At 47.0% G+C, this 22,597-nt stretch overlaps 1 protein-coding gene across 1 annotated transcript in view; it reads right to left on the bottom strand.

The window, feature by feature from the left end:
• The window catches only part of ENTHD1 (ENTH domain containing 1), a 96,269-nt gene that overhangs the window by 5,426 nt on the left and 68,246 nt on the right, over positions 1–22,597 (bottom strand). Inside the window, exons 6-7 of the mRNA XM_056524013.1 lie at positions 19,408–19,461; positions 7,540–8,124 (exon numbers count right to left, since the gene is read on the bottom strand). Coding sequence (XP_056379988.1) covers positions 7,540–8,124; positions 19,408–19,461 — 639 coding nt within the window. The remainder of the gene's footprint in view (positions 1–7,539; positions 8,125–19,407; positions 19,462–22,597) is intronic.

Here is a 22,597-nt window from a genome sequence, read left to right as displayed (position 1 = left end):
CTCCTTTAAACGACTCAAGTCTGCCTTTTCTTCGGCTCCCGTGCTCTCCAGACCTGACCCTTCCAAACCCTTCCTATTGGAGGTTGATGCCTCCTCAGTAGGAGCTGGAGCTGTTCTTCTACAAAAAAATCCTTCCGGGCATGCTGTCACTTGTGGTTTTTTCTCTAGGACCTTCTCTCCAGCGGAGAGGAACTACTCCATCGGGGATCGAGAGCTTCTAGCCATTAAATTAGCACTTGAGGAATGGAGGCATCTGCTGGAGGGATCAAGATTTCCTGTTATTATCTACACCGACCACAAGAACCTCTCCTACCTCCAGTCGGCCCAACGGCTGAATCCTCGCCAGGCCCGGTGGTCTCTGTTCTTTGCCCGATTTAATTTTGAGATTCACTTTCGTCCTGCCGATAAGAACATTAGGGCCGATGCTCTCTCTCGTTCCTCGGATGCCTCAGAAGTTGATCTCCCTCCGCAACACATCATTCCACCTGACTGCCTGATCTCCACTTCTCCTGCCTCCATCAGGCAGACTCCTCCAGGAAAGACCTTTGTTTCTCCACGCCAACGCCTCGGAATCCTCAAATGGGGTCACTCCTCCCATCTCGCAGGTCATGCGGGCATCAAGAAATCTGTGCAACTCATCTCCCGCTTCTATTGGTGGCCGACTCTGGAGACGGATGTTGGGGACTTTGTGCGAGCCTGCACTATCTGTGCCCGGGATAAGACTCCTCGCCAGAAGCCCGCTGGTTTTCTTCATCCTCTGCCTGTCCCCGAACAGCCTTGGTCTCTGATTGGTATGGATTTTATTACTGATTTACCCCCTTCCCGTGGCAACACCGTTATTTGGGTGGTCGTTGATCGATTCTCCAAAATGGCACATTTCATCCCTCTTCCTGGTCTTCCTTCTGCGCCTCAGTTGGCTAAACAATTTTTTGTACACATTTTTCGTCTTCACGGGTTGCCTACGCAGATTGTCTCGGATAGAGGGGTCCAATTCGTGTCTAAATTCTGGAGGGCTCTCTGTAAACAACTCAAGATTAAATTAAATTTTTCCTCTGCATATCATCCCCAGTCCAATGGACAAGTAGAAAGAATTAACCAGATCCTGGGTGATTATTTGCGACATTTTGTTTCCTCCCGCCAGGATGACTGGGCAGATCTCCTTCCATGGGCCGAATTTTCGTATAACTTCAGGGTCTCTGAATCTTCCTCCAAATCCCCATTTTTCGTGGTGTACGGCCGTCACCCTCTTCCCCCCCTCCCTACCCCCTTGCCCTCTGGTCTGCCCGCTGTGGATGAAATTTCTCGTGACCTTTCCATTATATGGAGAGAGACCCAAAATTCTCTCTTACAGGCTTCTTCACGCATGAAGAGGTTCGCGGATAAGAAAAGAAGAGCTCCCCCCGTTTTTTCCCCTGGAGACAAGGTATGGCTCTCCGCTAAATATGTCCGCTTCCGTGTCCCTAGCTACAAGTTGGGACCACGCTATCTTGGTCCTTTCAAAATTTTGTGTCAAATTAATCCTGTCTCTTATAAACTTCTTCTTCCTCCTTCTCTTCGTATCCCTAATGCCTTTCACGTCTCTCTTCTCAAACCACTCATCCTCAACCGTTTTTCTCCCAAATCTGTTCCTCCCACTCCTGTTTCCGGCTCCTCGGACGTCTTCTCGGTCAAGGAAATTTTGGCTGCCAAAAAGGTCAGAGGGAAAAATTTTTTTTTAGTAGACTGGGAGGGTTGTGGTCCTGAAGAGAGATCCTGGGAACCTGAGGACAACATCCTTGACAAAAGTCTGCTCCTCAGGTTCTCAGGCTCCAAGAAGAGGGGGAGACCCAAGGGGGGGGGTACTGTTACGCCGAGCGCTCCGGGTCCCCGCTCCTCCCCGGAGCGCTCGCTTCACTCCCTCCGCTGCAGCGCTCCGGTCACGTCCTCTGACCCGGGGCGCTGCGATCCTGCTGCCAGCCGGGATGCGATTCGCGATGCGGGTAGCGCCCGCTCGCGATGCGCACCCCGGCTCCCCTACCTGACTCGCTCCCCGTCTGTTCTGTCCCGGCGCGCGCGGCCCCGCTCCCTAGGGCGCGCGCGCGCCGGGTCTCTGCGATTTAAAGGGCCACTGCGCCGCTGATTGGCGCAGTGGTTCCAATTAGGGTTTTCACCTGTGCACTTCCCTATATTACCTCACTTCCCTTGCACTCCCTTGCCGGATCTTGTTGCCTTAGTGCCAGTGAAAGCGTTCCTTGTGTGTTCCTTGCCTGTGTTTCCAGACCTTCTGCCGTTGCCCCTGACTACGATCCTTGCTGCCTGCCCCGACCTTCTGCTACGTCCGACCTTGCTTCTGCCTACTCCCTTGTACCGCGCCTATCTTCAGCAGCCAGAGAGGTGAGCCGTTGCTAGTGGATACGACCTGGTCACTACCGCCGCAGCAAGACCATCCCGCTTTGCGGCGGGCTCTGGTGAAAACCAGTAGTGGCTTAGAACCGGTCCACTAGCACGGTCCACGCCAATCCCTCTCTGGCACAGAGGGTCCACTACCTGCCAGCCGGCATCGTGACAGGGACATTGCGCATGAACATCCCTGTGTGTCGTCTTCAAGGCAACGTCACTAGTCCGGGGCTGGGCCCGAAGCACAGAGAAGATGGACTGCCCGGAACAACTATCCCTCCCCACGGATGGTCCCTGCAGCATAGATGGCCCGGACCAGCTCACCCTTCCTTCCCACCAAGGGGAGGTGAGGTGAGTACTAAACAAAGGGGGGGGGGGCTGGATGATGACGAAGGCAGCAGTGGTCTTCAACCTGCGGACCTCCAGATGTTTCAAAACTACAACTCCCAGCATGCCCGGGCATGCTGGGAGTTGTAGTTTTGAAACATCTGGAGGTCCGCAGTTTGAAGACCACTGGACTGACAGGCGGTGATGATGAAGAGGGGGGGTGGGATGATGACAGGGGGATGATGACAGGCGGTGATGATGAGGGGGGGTGGGATGATGACAGGCGGTGATGATGAAGAGGGGGGTGTGGGATGATGACAGGGGGATGATGAAGGGGGGTGTGGGATGATGACAAGGGGATGATGACAGGCGGGGATGATGACAGAGTAATGATGAAGGGGGGATGATGACAGGCGGTGATGATGAAGGGGGGATGATGACAGGGTGATGACGACGGGGGTGTTAATGACGGGGGTCTGGATGATGACAGGGGGGGATGATCTATTTCCCACCCTAGGCTTATAGTCGAGTCAATAACTTTTCCTGGGTTTTTGGGGTGAAATTAGGGGCCTCGGCTTATATTCGGGTCAGCTTATACTCGAGTATATATGGTAGCTTGGTAGGGCAGCCAGCTTTAGGAAAAGTGATGGAACTGTGCAATTGGGAACTTTCAATGCAGAAAATCATTTTATGTACCCTTCCCCAGATTTGTGCCTCCACAAAATATCTAAAATTCTGTTTTCGCTTATTGTGGGGTATTGGGTGCAAATTAAAAGGGAGAAACTTGATTTTTTTTTTACTTTAGCACACACATATCCCTATTACACATAAGTAGAAGTGGACTCTGGCTGTGCACTATATGGCAGAATCCATAACAAAAATTATCCTATGTTAGTTGCGCGTTAGCCTAGTGTGTGTATAATTTTGGTCAAATTGCTTCTTCTCTTTGTGCCACAGCTCAAAGCTTAGGCACTTTTAATACGAATCATTGCTCCCTAAATGGCACCAATTTTCTTAATGAACTTCAAAAAGTCCCTGTAAGGCTCGTTCCATGTAAAAAAAAAAAAAAAAACATGTTTCCATAAAAGTATAACAAACAATTATTAGACTTTCCAGTCTGTTCTCATAACTAAACTGTGAACTCTTGTTCCTGTCCTCCGGCAACTATTTCATAATCTAACATTTCAAGTCGACTCTCTAGATTCATGTGAAAATGTCCTTAATTAATTTCCATAGTGCCCCGTGGAGCAAGTATCTAAACTGACTGGAAAGTCTGTCCTAAAACTCTGCCAGGCCTTTCTGCATACTAAATATTTATAATGTATCCACTTAGCTACTTTTACTCTGGAGAGAGTAAGACTATCCATTTAAATCATTACAAACAAAGCATGGTATCCTTTCCCTATCATTCGGAGAGGAATACATGATTACAGGCTGCCTTTGATTCTGTAAGGTGGCTTTTGTAGTATAGAATACCCGGGATCTTGTAGACAAGACATTACAAATAATGCAACTAAGCCGGCTCTGATGAAGTCAAATTGCAGCTTTTGATGGAAAACTTGAAAAATAAAAACCCGTCGATTGGTACAGATGTGATCCCCAAAGAGCTCGTAACTCACTGACTTCTGAGAATGTGCATAGAAATGTCTCTGATTATATAGAAGAGAAATATTCCAGAATATGATGTAAATAGTATTTCATCTGCTCTTCATTTCCAGAGTCTGTGATTCTTGTATGGCTGCCAGAATGAATTTTGGGTGCTAAAGTTTTGTTTACGCAACATAATGTTTTTTGCTTTGCATACTTTGTAAAAGACCTGCAGCCATTCACATGATGAATGGGAAATGTTACTGCCAGTGATGTTTGCAGTAACGATATTATATTGTCTCCACATTCTTGGCACAACTCTATTTACTACTCGTTCTAAGACACAGGTCACCCGAGGCTCATAGCGGCATTGTTTAGGCATAAAGCGGTGTATGTCTTCTTATGTGTAAAGGATTTGACAGCTGATACATTTTTATACGTTGGGAAGGTTTCAGGCAATACACATTATGGCCTATCAAGTGAATAGATCTGAGCTGCAGTAAGATAAATATATAGTTGTGCCATTGTGTATGGAAAAAACTGCAAAATGACCCCTTTTTTATGATTATTTGGGACCTTGAAAGGTCTTTGACAACACAATGATGGCCTCTTCTAAGAGAACTGTAATTGGTATTCATGGAAAATATATTAACGTCACGCCCCCTCCAATAGACTTGCATTGAGGGGGCGGGGTGTGACATCACATGGGGGCAGAGTCGTAATGTCCCGATACTCCTGCCCCGTGGTCGTCACTCTTCACACTCGAAGCCTCCAGCGCTGCACAGAGCTCACAAAGGTGGGTGCGGAATGACAGATTGCGGGGGTCCCCAGTGGAGGGACCCCTGCGATCAGACATCTTATCCCCTATCCAAAGCATAGGGGATAAAATGTATTAGGGCTGGAGTACCCCTTTAAAGCAAATCTGACACCTTGTTTACCCGCACTGAACCCAATAAACAGGACAATAGTGCTGGTCAACCAAAATAAAAAGAGGTATAACTCACCCTGATGGGTGGTCCGGTTACAGAGATCAAGGCTGTATACTGGAACCATTGCTAATGTCCCCTGCACAATGGAGGCAGGAGCTCGTATACAGTGCTTCCCTGCCTCCACCTCCTTCTGCTCCCATATGCCCACCCACCTTGATCTCACATGAGCAAAGGGTCTATGAATATTTATGAGGTGGGAGGTTATTTGAGATCAGAGGCAGGAAAGCTCTGTATACCGGCTAAAGCCTCCTTTCCGCAGGGAGGGGGGCTAGCAATGGTGCCTGTATACAACCTGGTTTGCAGGAACCGTACATGGATGGGGTGATTTATACCTGTTTTTAATCATGTTGACCCGCACTGTAACCCTGTTAATTGGGTTTAGTGCGGGTGATCAAGGTGTCATATGCACTTTAAAATACCCATACATATTCGATAGCTGTTGGACAGACATTTATGCAGCTAACGCCTATCTCTTCACATTTGGTTCCACCAAACTTTCATGAAAAGGAGAAAGCTGTTGTCAGACTCATCTCATGATAGCTTATCTTTCCAAGCGCTTAAAGATTGGGCCTTGTCTCATTCACATTAGACAGTTAAAAAAAACTATACTTTCTTACCCCAGATTCCCAGGTCCCACTGTAGTTCCCTTTTGTAGTGCTTTCTTTCCAGGGCTCCAATGCTCTTCTCACTGCTTTTGAGACATTAAAGGGGTACTCTGCCCCTAGATATCTTATCCCCTATCCAAAGAATACGGGATAAGGTGTCTGATTGGCCACACACACACACATACACAACCCCCACACACCCCCTGTGCGCCATCTCCGTGCAGCACCCAGCGTTCTGAACATTATGTTCAGAATTCTTGGTGCAGGCGGCCGTGACATCACACCATCACCCTGAGGCTGGACCCGTGCAATCAAACATCTTATCCCCATCCTTTGAATATGGGATAAGATGTCTAGGGGTAGATTACCCCTTTAAAGGACCTAAGTGCTCAGTCAGTTACTGTTTTAGATAAGAAACTACTGCAGCCAGGGATTTGCTGAGCAGGAAGGTCCTGTTTAGCTTAAAATCAGGCAGAAAAGACAAGCACCTGGGGACAAGAAGGAGCAGCAACAGGAGCTGATGCGGTACCTGCAGTGGACTGGGGGTAGGTAAGAATAACTTTTTCTTACCAACCCTAACTCCAGCAGTAATCTGTGAGAAAGCCTGACAGTAAGTGTGAAATTTCCCTGCAGAACCACCACACAAGAAATTTAGTCTTTTGGCCATTGCAACATGTTTCCAAAACAGTTGCCTAGGTCTGATATTTTAGGAAATTTTCTATCCATAGACCATCTGTAGAAAAGTGTGTGTGTGAGGGGGTCAACAGCTAAGTATCACTGTTGGGATGTGGTCAATATAGCGGTTTTTGGTGTCCATTGTCAACTACATGCTAGTAGTAAAAATACATTAAAGGGGTTATCCAGGATTAGAAAAACAGAGCTGATTTCTTCTAAAAACAGCACATCATCTGTCCTTAGGTTGTATGCGACACTGCAGTTCAATTCTATTGAAGATATAATACCACAAACAACCTGAGGACAGGTGTGGTGCTGGTTTTGGAAGAAATTTGCTCTGTTTTCATATTCCTAGATAACCTCTTAAAAAACAGAACTTTCAACTGACGGCCTCTGGAAATGCAGGTCCACTCATAAGTAGTGTTGAGCGGCATAGGCCATATTCGAATTCACGAATATTCGCGAATATATGGACGAATATTCGTCATATATTCGCGTATATTCGCATATTCGTTATATTCTCGTTTTATTTTCGCGTATGCGAAAATACGCGTATACGAAAATTAACATATGTGCAAATTCGCATATGCGAAAAGTAGCATATGCTAATTTTCGCATATGCGAATTGTCGCACGCCAGTCTCACACAGTAGTATTAGAGCCTTCTTTACACCACACAAGCTGGAAGCAGAGAGGGGTGATCACTGTGATGTGTACTGTGAAGAAAAATAAAAATAAAAAACGAATATTCGTAATTACTAATATATAGCGCTATATTCGCGAAATTCACGAATTCGCGAATTTGCGATATTCGCGAATAATATTCGAATTGCGAATATTCGCGAGCAACACTACTCATAAGTATAGTAAAGCCATTTTATGTACGATGCTCAAAAAATTATGACAGTTCCTAGTCAACTTAGTTTGCACAAAACATGTCCTGTACCAAATAAATACTTTTAATATTAAACATGACCTCACCTGAATTGAAGAATGGGTTTGTGCTCTGATATGGCCGGTGTTGCACAACAGACAAAGGACCTGTGTTCATTACAGGTTGAATACATTTCTTGAGAGATGCTTCCGGTACTATTGCCGGCAGTTTTGGACATGCCAGACACATTTTGATAGACTTGTTAGGAATTTTGGTCTTGGATGTAATGCTTGTATTAATGGTAAATTGGGAAGAAGAAGATCCTCGTGGTGCTGGCACAGAGTTGCTATCAGTTACTGAAATGTCTTTTTGTTGAGGATAAAAGCCATTCTGTGCAGACATAGACAGTGATGCCACAAGTGTCGGTAGAACATCTGCCCAAGTGATGTTATCCTGTATTGGGGATGTGACTGGATTCTTTACATCCCACATGTTAGTTGGTAATTTCTGACTTTTGTCGCGTCTATATTCCTTGCAGTCACTTTTCTTTTTGGTACTATGCGATATTGTGTTTTCACTCACTAGTCTAAAGGATGGGTTGAGCATATTGGATGATATTGCCTGTTGTTTTCTCTCTCCTGTATCTTTTTGGTTTTTTGGAATACCTGGTTGGGGCTCTATTTCATTAAAATCTAGGCAAAAAAATAAATAAAAAACAAGTTTTAAAGACAATTTCTTATATTAGATGTAAATTCAGATTAATACAGAAGATCCAGTTCCACAGGGTCAGGATTATAACTATGGGGGTGAAGAGATTGGGGATGTTTCTGAGGCCTAGACCATACAGGGGTTCACAAGGTCCTTTTGCTCAATGTTGCAGTGTGCATTAGGGCCAAGGGGTTTCAGGTTATGCCTCTATGCAGGGTCCACTTGCTCACATATAGGCAATAAAACATCCTTCTGTTAATGAGAGACCTGACACTGCCGTTAGACTGTCAGTGCCATGGTCTTAAAACCCAAGGTTTGGTTGCACATGTTTCCACTGTATAGTTCACCTATGGTATTACTAATATATAGCAAACTATTGTACATATAATACAATAAAATATTTTATACTGGGAGACAAGGGTGGGAATACCATGTTGGGTATACATATGGTGTGTGATCTATAATGCTTTATGATTGGAGAACCAGGGGCCCATATACTGTTTTTGCACAGGGACCCAATACTGTCTATCTATGCCCCGCTTTAGAGTACTTAAAGGGGAACTCCGGTGGAATTTTTTTTATTTTTTTATTTTTTTTAAATCAACTGGTGCCAAAAAGTTAAACAGATTAGTAAATTACTTCTATTTAAAAATTTATTGTCACGATTCGGCTGGCTGGAGGTGGATCCTCTGTGCCAGAGAGGGATTGGCGTGGACCGTGCTAGTGGACCGGTTCTAAGTTACTACTGGTATTCACCAGAGCCCGCCGCAAAGCGGGATGGTCTTGCAGCGGCGGTAGTAACCAGGTCGTATCCACTAGCAACGGCTCAACCTCTCTGACTGCTGAAGATAGGCGCGGTACAAGGGAGTAGACAAGAGCAAGGTCGGACGTAGCAGAAGGTCGGGGCAGGCAGCAAGGATCGTAGTCAGGGGCAACGGCAGGAGGTCTGGAACACAGGCTAGGAACACACAAGGAAACGCTTTCACTGGCACGATGGCAACAAGATCCGGCGAGGGAGTGCAGGGGAAGTGAGGTATACATAGGGAGTGCACAGGTGAACACACTAATTAGAACAACTGCGCCAATCAGGGGCGCAGTGGCCCTTTAAATCGCAGAGACCCGGCGCGCGCGCGCCCTAGGGAGCGGGGCCGCGCGCGCCGGGACAGGACCGACGGAGAGCGAGTCAGGTACGGGAGCCGGGGTGCGCATCGCGAGCGGGCGCCACCCGCATCGCGAATCGCATCCCGGCTGGAGGCGGTATCGCAGCGCACCCGGTCAGTGGATCTGACCGGGGCGCTGCAGTAGCGAGGATGTTGCGAGCGCTCCGGGGAGGAGCGGGGACCCGGAGCGCTCGGCGTAACATTTATTTTCTGTCTGACCACAGTGCTCTCAGCTGACACCTCTATCCATGTCAGGAACTGTCCAGAGCAGGAGAGATTTGCTATGAGGATTTGCTCCTGCTCCAGACAGTTCCTAATAGAGCTGGGCGGTATGACCAAAAATGTGTATCACGTTTTTTTTGTAAATTATGGTGGTTCCATGGTATTTAACAGTATTTACCCCCCCCCCCCCCCCCCCCCATCATCATGTGACCCATGGGCGCTGCTTCTTTTCTCCGCGCTGTACTGTACTATCCTGTGCCCGGGCTGCAAAAATAAACAAAATAAACTTTAACTCACCTTCCTACGTTCCCCCATTACCGGCTTCACGGTCCAGCGATGCGAGCCTCATGCTGCTTCCGGCCGGCTCCTTACATGACAGTGCGCTCAGCCTATCACCGGCCAAGGAGGGACATCGCTGCAGCCGGTGATAGGCTGTATGCTATGTGGCATTCCCATCCCCAGGAAGCAGCAAGAGCAGCGGAGGGACCGTAGGAAGGTGAGTTGGCCCGTGGGTCACATATGATTAGTTGCCTGATGTGGGGACAGCGCGCTATGGCTGATAATTCATTAATTCGAGGGGGAGGGAGGGGCCCAACCGGTATTGCGGTATAGGAAAAATTCTTATCGTGCAGGAAAATAATTTCAGTATTCAGTATGAACCGCTATACCGCCCAGCACTAGTTCCTAACATGGACAGAGGTGTCAGCAGAGAGCACTGTGGTCAGACAGTAAAGAAATTCAAAAAGAAAAGAACTTCCTCTGTAGTATATCTGTAGTATGCAGCAGCTGATAAGTACTAGAAGGATTAGGATGTTTTAACAGAAGTAATTTACAAATCTGTTTAACTTTATGGCACCGGTTGATTTAAAAACAAATATTTTCCACTGGAGAACTCCTTTAAAGGAGTTACTCGAGGCAAAAACCTCCTATATCCAGAGGATCAGGGAAAAGTGTCTAATCATGGGAGGTCTGATTGGCTGAGGAGGCCGTCACTCTGGCTCATCTCTGAGGGTGGAGGCCAGAGCACTCAGGTGACTGATGGGTAGAGTGACAAGAGCCGTGCAGTCAGACACTTATCCCCAATCCTGAAACATACATCTGCATTTCTAGCATTGTGTGCATGGAATAAACCTTTTACGTCTAATCAAATTACCTGTATTTTCTGGGTTTAATCCAAAACATAGAATTTCTAGCTGGGTTTAACAAAATTTAAATTTTTAGCATCGTGAGTAAATATGGAATAGGTAATTTATGCCAAATTACCTATATGTTCTGGGTTTAATTAAACACACAGCATTTCTTACTGGGTTTAACATAAATCCTCATAGCTTGCGTTGAGAATGAACGTGAAATAGGACTTTTACACGAAATTACCTGTATTTTCTGGGTTTAGTCATATACATAGGATTTCTAGCTGGGTTTAACATAAATCCACATTTCTAGCACTGAGAGTAAATGTGGAATAGAACTTTGCGCCTAATTAGCCATATTTTTTGGCTTTAACCTCTGAAGGAAAAAGCCCATTTTCAATTTCTGAAAATGTGTACCTGCACAAAATGTTTCAAATGCTCTGTGAACATTTAATAAAGTTGGTGCTCCTACACATTACCAGCACACACAAAAAAAGGTGTAGAAAAAGGTTTCACTTACACCTACAATAATAAATGCCGGCCAATATGTCTACTTTCTGTTTATGTGTGTTTTTACTTTTGGAAGTCATCAGAAGGCTTCAAAGTTCAGCAGCAATTTTTCAATTTTTCACAATTTTCTAAATCTGAATTTTTCAGGGACCAGATTTGAAGTCGATTTGAAGGGCCTTTATATTAGACATACTCCATAAATGTATTATATAAAAACTGCACCCCTCAAAGTATTCAAAATGACATTCAGAAAGTGTGTTAACCCTTTAGGTGTTTCACAGGAATAGCAGCAAAGTGAAGGAGAAAATTCAAAATCTTCATTTTTTACACTCGCATGTTTTTGTAGACCCCATCTTTGAATTTTTACAAGAGGTAAAATGAGAGAAATCCCCCCCTAAATTTGTACCCCAATTCCTCTCGAGTAAGGAAATACCTTATATGTTGATGTAAAGTGGTCTGTGGATGCACTTGAGGGCTCAGAAGGGAAGGATCAACAATGGGATTTTGGAGAGTGAATTTTGCTGAAATGGTTTTTGGGGGGCATGTCGCATTTAGGAAGCCCCTATGGTGCCAAAACAAAAAAAACACATGGCATACTATTTTGGAAACAACACCCCTCAAGGAACATAACAAGGGGTACAGTGAGCCTTAACACCCCAAAGAACAGCGAAACCTCTCCCCCACACACACATGTGACACCATTTTGGAAACTAGACCCTTCAAAGAATATAACACAAGCTTCAGTGAGGTCTTATACCCCACAGGTGTTAGGAACAGTGGCTCGTAAATATGGGAAAAAGTAGATTTTACCATAAAATCTCTTTCTCGGAGGTTCCATTGTGGGACACCGAGACAGTGGGTATATCTTGCTGCCACTAGGAGGCTGACACTAGTCATACAAAAAGAAAATTGTCCCCTCCTGGCAGGATATACCCCACCTACTGACCTTGAGCTAATCCGTTTAGTCCCAAAGCAGTAGGAGAGGACCTACAGAGAAAGAAAGAAACCAGCAGGTGTCTGAGGAACCAGACAAAAAAGGAACTAAAAACCAACCCCTCGGACAGAAAACCGAACCATAGCAACAAACACAATGAGTGGGTGCTGTGTCCTCCGAAAAAGAGATTTTACGGTAAGCATAAAAAAAATCTTTTCTCGGTCGGCTCCACTGGGGGACACAGAGACCATGGGACATACCAAAGCAGTACCCGGGATGGGAAAAATACCCAACTCAGAATCAGGCAGAAGACTGAGCCACAGCCGCCTGCAATACTTTGCGACCCAAACCAGAGTCAGCTGACGCAAACGTGTGCACTTGGTAGAATTTAGTGAAAGTGTGCAAGGACGACCAGGTGGCAGCCTTACAGACTTGCAAGGCCGAAGCCCTATTGCGGAGCACCAAGAAGCCCCAATGGAATGCGTGGAATGCGCAGTCACCCAAGAAGGTGGGACCTTCCCTTTACGATGGTATGATTCCGAGATGGCAGAATGAATCCACTGCGAAATGGTCGCCTTGGAAGCCGGAAGACACCTTGCGACCACCCTCCGGAATCACAAAGAAGGATTCACCTTGCTGAAAGGAAGAGGTGACAGAAAGATAGATCCGGACAGCTCACACAACGTCCAGACTATGAAGGGAACGCTCCTTAGCGTTGGATGGAGCTGGACAAAATGAAGGAAGAACGATCTCCTCGTTCATGTGAAAGGGGGAACCACCTTTGGCAAGAAGGAGGGAGGCGGACAAAAACCACCTTGTCCCGATGAAGGACCAAGAAGGGAGAGCAACAAGAGAGAGCCGCCAGCTCTGAGACCCTCCTAATGGAGGTAATTGCGATGAGGAAGGGGACCTTCCATGAAAGGATGCTAAGAGAGGCGTCCCGGAGAGGTTCAAACGGAGCCTCCCTCAAAGTGCTAAGCACCAGGTTGAGATCCCAGGGAGGAGTGGGAGACCTGAATGGCGGCGCCGCATGGGCCATGCCCCGCAGGAAGGTGCGGACATGAGAATTGGAAGGCAAAGGTTGCTGAAACAGGATAGAAAGAGCAGACACTTGACCTTTAAGAGAGCTGAGTGCCAAGCGCTGATCCAGACCGGATTGCAAAAAGGCTAGAAGGCGCTGAAAGGAAAAAACGACCGGGGAGACGGCCTGAGCCTCACACCACCGGAAATAAGCCCGCCAAGTGCGGTGGTAAATCCTAGTGGAAGAAGGCTTCCGAGCCCAAAGCACAGTGCAAAGCATAGTTTCAACCGCCACGCAAACAAATGCAGCGACAGTAAACTGGGATTGCAGAGAGGACCCTGGGAGAGCAGATTGGGGCAAACTGGAAGACGCAGGGGTACATCGGTGACCAGCCGAATTATGCCGGCGTACCACATGTGCCTGGACCAGTCTGGAGCCACCAGAATGGAGGGAATGCCCTCCTGCTTGAGTTTCCTCAGAACCCTGGGCAGGAGAGGGAGAGGCGGAAAGAGGTAAGGAAGAGGGAAGGATGACCAGGGGATGACAAGTGCATCCACTCCTAGAGTCAGAGAGTCTCCTGACTTCGCGACAAAGCAAGAAACTTGTCTGTTGTGGCGAGATGTGAAGAGATCCACGTCTGGGGTCCGCCAAAGATCGCAGATCTGCACAAACGTCTCCGGATGGAGAGACCACTCCCCCAGAACCGCAGAGGAGTGGCTGAGTAAGTCCGCTTCCCAATTCTCCACACCTGGAATGTATATTGCACAGAGGGCGGGAACTCAAGTCTCGGCCCAAAGCAAAATCTTGGAGACCTCCTTCATCGCCGAGCAACTGCACGTGCCGCCCTGGAGATTAATATATGCCATCTATCTGATGGCATTGTCTGATTGGACACGAACAGGATGACCCTGTAGGAGGATATCCCAGTGGAGGAAGCTAAGAAAGATGTCACGGAGCTCCAGAAGATTGTTGGGAAGGTGAGCCTTCTGAGGGGACCAGCGACCCTGGACTATCAGGTCCTGAAACACACTTCCCCAACCCAAGAGCCTCGCATCGGTCATGACGACCTGCCAGTGGAGGGTAAGAAACAACTGCCCCTGGAGGAGGGGAGAGGGGAGTCACCACCGAAGAGACCGACGAACGGAGGGGGGGGGGGAAGAAGAATCAGGCGATCCAGGGTAGATGGCGACTTGGCATCACTGCCCCCATGACTTTGGGGAAAACCCTGGGAGCCGTAGCTAGGACAAAAGGAAGAGCCACAAACTGAAAGTGACCTGCAGGCACAGTGAAGCGGAGGAAACGTTGATGGGTGGGGAAAATGGGGATGTGCAGATAGGCATCCTGGATATCAACTGAAGAAAGAAATTCCCCCTGGTCCATGGAAGCCACCATGGAGGGAAGGGACTCCATGCGAAAATGAAGAAGCCGCAAATGGATGAGTAGCTTGAGGTCCAAAAAGGGCGGGCTTGGCTCTCTTTCTTGGGGGCGACAAAGAGATTCGAGTAGAACCCCGAAAAACGCTCCCCTGGAGGAACTGGCACAATCACTCCCTGTGCGAGGAGGGTACTTAAAGCGACCTGAAAGGCCGCCACCAAAGAAGGGGAACGAGGAGGGCGGCATTGGAAGAAACTATCCTGGGGAAAGATAGCAAACTCTATCCAGTAACCATCGGATATGATGTCCCGGACCCAGGAGTGCAGAACTTTCACTAGCCAAACATCCCGGAAAACACTCTCTCACCCGAGAAGAGGACATGGGTGGTTACCGGACATGGCCGCGAAACCGCCAGAACGGTTGTCTGACTTCCAGGAAGGACTTGCCTTGAAAGAAGGGGCTTTCCGAGATTGGGAGTGCACCTGCTTGGTAGGGCGACCTGATGGAAAGGACTAAAAAGGCAGAAAGGAAGCCAACTTAAGATGGGGACCGGAATGGCAAGGTTTGTTCTGCGGTAGCAGAGAACTTTTACCCCCAGACGCTTAGGAAATCATTTCATCTAGGAGTTTCCCAAAGAGCCGAGTACCAGAGAAAGGCAACTCTGTTAGAGATTTCTTTGAAGCAGCATCTGCATCCCACACCTTCAGCCACATGGGGCGACGAATCGCAAACAAGTTACCTGAGGCAAAGGCTGTGCATTGGGCTGACTCCAAAGCCGCCGAACATAAGAAATCCCTGAAGCCCAAACCGAAACTGCCTTGGACACCCAAGTGGAAGCGAAGGTGGGTAGCAAGGACAAACCTGCCGCTTCAAAGGCAAATTTCGCCAAGTTCTCGATCTTCTTGTCTGCCGGATCCTTAAAGGATGCTGCGTCTGCCAGAGGCAGGGTAGTATATTTGGACAGACAAGAAACTGGAGGATCTACTGCAGGTGGCGCTGTCCACTTGGAAACCAGATCCGGAGGAAAGTAAAATTGAACTTGAATCTTCTTGGTTCCCTGAAAAACGTTTGTCCGGATGCTTCCAAACCGTGTCCAGTAAGGCGTCAAATTCAGCATGAGAACTGAAAGCCTTGGGGGAACGCCGAGAGCAGCGAAAAGAAACTTCTGGATCAGGATCCAAAGTTCTTGGGTCTTACAGATGAAAAGTGTCCAACCCGTCATCCACAACTTCCCTTGGAAAGTGGGAGTGTGCAGTGGTAGCCTTAGACTGAGAGTGTGAGACCTAGAATGAGGAGTCGGGGACCTGGAATGGTCTCCGGGGGAGCGGCCCCTAGGGTGGGAGCGCTTCCGGTGAGCTAGTGAAGAGGAGCGTGACCTATGGGAAGAATGTCTATCCCGAACACGCAACTCCAGAGAAAAGCCTGGCGAAATTACTTTACGGCGCTTTTAGAGCACTGGGAATGGGGGTCAGGAGAGACAGAGGGGACTCTCTGCGGTTTGTGCGCAGGAAAGTCCGAAGCCACTGATCTGGAGACCCTAGCCAGGTCGGAGATCGACTGGGAAAGGGAGAAAACCCACTCTGGGGCAGGGGAGGACACCGCGTGTTCCTGAGGGACATCCTGAGAAATAGGCACAGGGGGAATGGAGTGCGTGGTGGAGCAGGAGGGACAGGTGGATTCAGTGGAACTACAAGGCATTTTGGTCTTGCAGCCCACACAGGAATAGTAGGCAACCAAGGCTGCAGTTGCCTGTCTGGGGGGGGGGGGGTTCGGGTCTGGGGTCAGACATAGGTGCTAGTAAGAAATAGACAGCCAAGAAAATGGATCAATCTCACCCAGGTCCTGTGTCCCCTGGCTGGTGTTGAAGAAATAGGCTGCAGCTGTTCTGTGTCCTGGGGCTGGGGCTGAGGAAGCAGGCAGCAGCAGAGGAGAACCTGCACACTGAGCAGGAAGGGAGAAGAGGGAGGTGCCAGTTGCACTGGTCAGGGGACTCAGGGACCTAGATGGCACCCCATTGAAGCGAGAGGAGGAGGCCCCCAGAAGATGACTGGCGGGGAAAAGGAGGGTAGGGCCAGTGTGCCCGTGGAGCGGGTAGTGGGCGGAGCTAAGTCCTGGAACAGGCCACAGCCGCCACCTCAATTAATTCCCTCCCCGCCGCACGCAAAAGTGAAAGTAAAAAGGACTGGCGGAGTGGCCGCAGCACAGAAGGTAGGGACCACGGTCAGCATGCAGGAACACACATGTGGAGGACTGGGCTGCTGTAACACTAACTCCCGACATGACATGCGCCAAAAAAGTAAGTGGCGGCGGGAGGGGGAATAGGGGATAGAGCTGCCCCAGTAACCCTGACTATCCCGGAGGCTGAGAGTCCCAGAGGCCCAGACATGTCCCAGAATTTAATAAAAGATAGGGAAACACTATCGCTTAGAGTCAGTAGGCAGGGTATATCCTGCCAGTAGGAGCCGATTTTCTTTTTGTATGCCTAGTGCCAGCCTCCTAGTGGCAGCAAGATATACCCACGGTCTCTGTGTCCCCCCAATGGAGCCGACCGAGAAATTAGATATTTTTTTACACTAAAATGCTGTTGTAACCCCAAATTTAGCAGTTTCAAAAGGGGTAAAAGGAACTAACCTTCAAGCCTAATTTCTCCCGAGTATGGAAATACCCCATATGTGGATGTAAAGTACTCTGCGGGCGCACTACAGGCCTCAGAAAGGAAGGAGCAACATTGGTCTTTTGGAGAGAGGATTTGGCTGGAATAAAAGTCGGGGGCCATGTCGTGTTTAACAAGCCCCCATGGCACCAGAATAGTGGAAACCCCACACATGTGACACCATTTTGGAAACTAAACCCCTCAAGGAACATAACAAGAGCTTCAGTGAGGTTGTATACCCCACAGATGTTTGCAACAGTTGGTCGTAAATATGGAAAATTTTATTTTTTTACCTTCAAAATGCTGTTGTAACTCCAAATTTAGCAATTTCAAAAGGGGTAAAAGGAAAAAAGCCCCCCCTAACTTTCAAGCCTAATTTCTCTCGAGTATGGAAATACCCCATATGCGGATGTAAAGTCCTCTGAGGGCACACTACAGACCTCAGAAAGCAGGGAGCGACATCTTATGGAGAGAGGATTTGGCTGGAATAAAAGTCGGGGGCCATGTCGTGTTTAACAAGCCCCCATGGTGCCAGAACAGTTGAATCCCCCCACATGTGACACCATTTTGAAAACTAAACCCCTCAAGGAATGTTACAAGAGCTTTAGTGAGCCTTCATACCCCACAGATGTTTGCAACAGAGGGCCCTAAATATGAAAAATTAGATTTTTTTTACACTAAAATGCTGGTGTAACCCCATATTTAGAATTTTTTAACTTTGTAACCCAATTTCTTCTAAGTGAGGAAATACCCCATATGTGGTCATTAGCAGCTTTTTGGCCACATGGTAGGACTGAGAAGGGAAGTAGCATCCTGTGGATTTTAGGACATAGAGTAATTTTACCTTGAATTATTTTTAGGCTCCACTGCATGCAAGCCAAGGATTTGAACTTGCAAATTATGTAATACCCCCATAAGTGAGCTCATTTCTGATTATTGAGATTATAGGGGATTTTGGTTGAATTTTTTATAAAAGGAACAGGAATCTTTTGTGAAGCACGTCTGTATTTATAGCACTGTTGATCCTGTTTTAGAAATACTGTGAAATACTTTTCATCTTAAACTAAAAAAAAAAAGCATCAATTAAAATTAATGTCACTAACTTTGTATTCCTGTAAATACGACAATATCATGCTAATTACACAGCTGACCAAAAACTGTGTCAAGCCATAAAAAAAACTACTGTGCTGAAGTGAAGGGCAATACATTTTGGACATGGAGGGAAAAAAAATTGAACTTGTTCCCTCGATAAAAGAACAGCAACACTGCTACATAATTTATTTTATTTTTGGTTATACGGGACTGGTTGTACGTTTTTCTGGCCCCATTAATCCCTATATAAGGGACAAATGTGCCAGTTGACATCGGCACACTATAACAGATTCCTGACCGGCAAGGTAGGAACCGAAATGTGTGCAAAACAACCAATCACCTGCAAACATGGCAATGTCAAACACCACACGTCGACAGAAAAGGATACTATTCGGTATTATCAGGTATTGCAAAATGCCTAAAAAATGGCACAAAACCATGAACAAGCCCATACTGTATTGACCATGTCTCAGATATCCTCCAAACATAAAGAACTATGCCCATATCACCTGTTCGAACAATGAAGATAACAGCTTTATACGACATGACATAGATTCAGGCTCTGCAGCTACTCTTCTGCATGCGCAGGGGGCTCATCACTCTCAGAGGATGAGTATGAGGATGCAGATAAAAGTATTAATTCCTCTTTGCCGTCACTAGCGCTGTCTTTATCAGCGAATATCATAGTGAAGGCCTCTTTTGCACTGTAATACCATTGTGCCATGTTTTTTTTACTATGACACGAATCTGATAACTAAAAAATCGGATCAGATAACTGACTGCACAAACTTACAATTTTATTTTTTGTGTTTATAATTTTACACTTTTTTTTTCTGGGGGGGGGGGGGGGGGTTACTTCAAATGACGGATGACACGGACCAAATATCTGACAGCACGGATCAGATGACTGAACCTGATCTGATAACTAACCGCTGAATCCTGGGCTAGGCACAGGGGCAATAATGACAATGGTAGCTTTACTGAGTGACAGATGGAACAGTCTATACAGTTCAGCCAGGCCCACAGAGGTGACCAGTGGCTTCAAAGACCTTAAGGGCTTGCTGGGACTTGCAGTAGTTTTGGACAATTTTAGTGCAAACCACTCTGACTTGACAATAGATAACTGTGACTGACTTGACTTGAGACTGACAATGCTGTGTTTGTAGCTTACTTGTAGACTTGAGGCCTCCTATGTACTCCAGACGCACTCTAGGACTTGACTGCACTGCAAGAGAGAAAGAAGAGACTCCTCCCAGGACTTTTATAGGGGAAACTCTGGTGGGGTCCCATAGGCCACCCTTAAGTCACATGGTCACTGATACCTCCTGGGTTACACTCACATGGCAACTCACATGACAACTGTTGATCACATGTTAACCTCTCTTAAAGTAATCACACTTTCTATATGCATTATACAACATAACACATGGCAAACAATATATACATAAGGGGACAGGTGTAAGGGGGCCCAGGGGACACTGTACGGAGGCTGCCTGACAGGGCAGCAAGGGTACGGGGGCACAACTCCCGTACTGGGCCACCCCACCTGTCCCCTACACACATATATATATATATATATATATATATATATATATAGCCTGGAGGATGTAGGGTATGGGGAGTGTAGCTGTGCGGTGATTAAAGGGTGCTTGTTAACCCTTGCTATTCGTGACGCCAGGGTGAGGACTCCTCAGTAATGCTTGTCCTACCGCCACCCTTCCCAAGTGCGATAGGTATAACTTTTACTGAAGATTTTCTGCAAACTTCATAAACGGAACAGTCTCTATGCATACAACTGCTTTCTTTGGAGATTGACAAAGGTTGGGACTTTAACAATTTAGAGTCTTTAAGTATTATGCACTGTTCCACTGGATTTAGGGGATTTAGTTGCGGTCCAGTAGTCACGCTAGCATTAGCGTCGGTAGTTTAGAACTCACGGTTTTAGTTCAGCTGTGGCCGGTAGGGGATAGGGGATAAGATGTTAGGAGCGGATAAGATGCTAGGCGCTCTGTGGGTGCACCAGAGGGCTCAGAAGGGAAGGAGCAACAATGGGAGTAAATTTTTCTGAAATGGTTCTGAAAAAAAACCCACAAGGCATACTATTTTGGAAACTACACCCCTCAAGGAACGTAACAAGGGGTACAGTGAGCCTTAGGTTGGATATGTAAATGAAAAAAAAATTCCCCAAATTTTACATTTTTACAAGGGGTAATAGGAAAAAATGCCCCCCCCCCCCAAATGTGTAACCCCATCTCTTCTGAGTATGGAAATACCCCATGTGTAGTCGTCAAGTGCTCTGCGGGCGCACTACAATGCTCAAGAGAAGGAGTCCCATTTGGCTTATGGAAAGCAAATTTAGCTGAAATGGTTTTTGGGGGGCATATCACATTTAGGAAGCCCCTTTGGTGCCAGAACAGCAAAAAAAGCCCCATATGGCACATTATTTGGGAAACAGCACCCCTCAAGGAATGTAACATGGGGTACAGTGAGTCTTTAAACACCACAGGTGTTTGACAAATTTCCGCTAAAGTTGGATGTGAAAATTAAAAAATGTATATTTTTTCACTAAAATACTGGTGCTATTCTTCAAACACCTGTGGGGTTTTAAGGCTCACTATACCCCTTTTTACATTCTGTGACGGGTGTAGTTTCCAAAATGGGGTCACATGTGGGTGTTGTTTTTTTTTGCGCTTATGTCAGAACCGCTGTAACGATCAGCCACCCCTGTACAAATCACCTCAAATCTACATAGTGCGCTCTCACTACTGAGCCCTGCTGTACGCCCGCAGAGTATTTTACGTCAACATATCGGGTATCTCCGTACCTGCTTTACAAATTTTGGGGGTCTTTTTTTCCTTTTACTTCTTGTGAAAATGAAAAGTATGGGGCAACACCAGCATGTTAGTGCAAAAAATTTCTTTTTTTACAATAACATGTTGGTGTAGACCCCAACTTTACCTTTTCATGAGGGGTAAAAGGAGAAAAAGCCCACCAAATTTGTTAGGCAATTTCTCCCGAGTACGGAAATACCCCATATGTGGCCCTAAACTGTTGCCTTGAAATAAGACAGGGCTCCGAGATGAGAGAGCACCATGCACATTTGAGGCCTAAATTAGGGATTTGCATAGGGACGGACCCAGATGCAAGAATTACACTTGCCTCCGATACCAAAATTACCCTACGGCAGGGTGCCTCAAGCTGTTGCAAAAAATGGCTGTCCGGCAACACTGGGAGTTGTTGTTTTGCTTTTTTTGTTTTAGAAACAGTGCCGTACCAGATGTTTTTATTTTATTGGGGGGGGGAAGGTGGGGGGGGGGGGGTAAATGTGTAGGGGTATATGTATATGTAGTGATTTACTTTTTCTTTTGTGTTAGTGTAGTGTAGTGTTCTTAGGGTGCATTCACACGGGCAGAGGTTTACAGCGAGTTTCCCGCTGGGAGTTCGAGCTGCAGCGGAAAATTTGCTGCATCTCAAACTTGCAGCGAGAAACTCACAAAAAAAACCCGCCCGTGTTTACATTCACATGGGGGGGGGGGGGGGGAGAGCAAACATTCAGCTGTTGCAAAACGACAACTTCCATTATGCCTTTTGGATGTCCGTGCATGCTGGGTGTTGTAGTTATGCAACAGCTGAAGGCACACTGGTTGCAAAACACTGAGAGTTTATTACTTAACTTAGTGTGCCTCCGGCTGTTGCAAAAGTACAACTCCTAGCATGTACAGACAGCCAAAGGGCACTCTGGGAGTTGTAGTTTGCAACAGCTGGAGGCACACTGGTTGCGAAACACTGAGTTAGGTAACAAACTCTGTGTTTCGCAACCAGTGTTCCTTCAGCTGTTTAAAAACTATAACTCTCAGCATGCAGTGACAACTGAAGGACACGCTGGGACTTGTAGTTATGCAACAGCTGGAGGCATACTACTAACACTCTCATCATGCCCTTTGGCTGTCCGTGCATGCTGGGGGTTGTAGTTATGCAACAGCTGGAGGCCCACTGGTTGCAAAACACTGAGAGTTTGTTACTTAACTCAGTGTTTCCCAACCTGTGTGCCTCCAGCTGTTGCAAAACTACAACTCCCAGCATGCATGGTCTGTCAGTGCATGCTGGGAGTTATAGTTTTGCAACAGCTGGAGGCACACAGGTTGGGAAAACAGACAATGTTTCCCAACCAGTGTGCCTCCAGTTGTTGCAAAACTACAGCTCCCAGCATGCCCAGACAGCCGAAGGGCATGTTGGGAGTTGTAGTTATGCAACAACTGGAGGAGAACAGTTTGGAGACCACTGTGTAGTGGTGTCCAAACTGTAGCGCTGCAGATGTTGCAAAACTCCAACTCCAAGCACTCAGACTGCCCAGGCATGCT

This window comes from Hyla sarda, chromosome 6, assembly GCF_029499605.1.
Source record: "Hyla sarda isolate aHylSar1 chromosome 6, aHylSar1.hap1, whole genome shotgun sequence".
Classification (NCBI taxonomy): domain Eukaryota; kingdom Metazoa; phylum Chordata; class Amphibia; order Anura; family Hylidae; genus Hyla; species Hyla sarda.
Note: the sequence above shows the minus strand (reverse complement) of the source record. Positions and strands in the feature narration are given on the sequence as shown.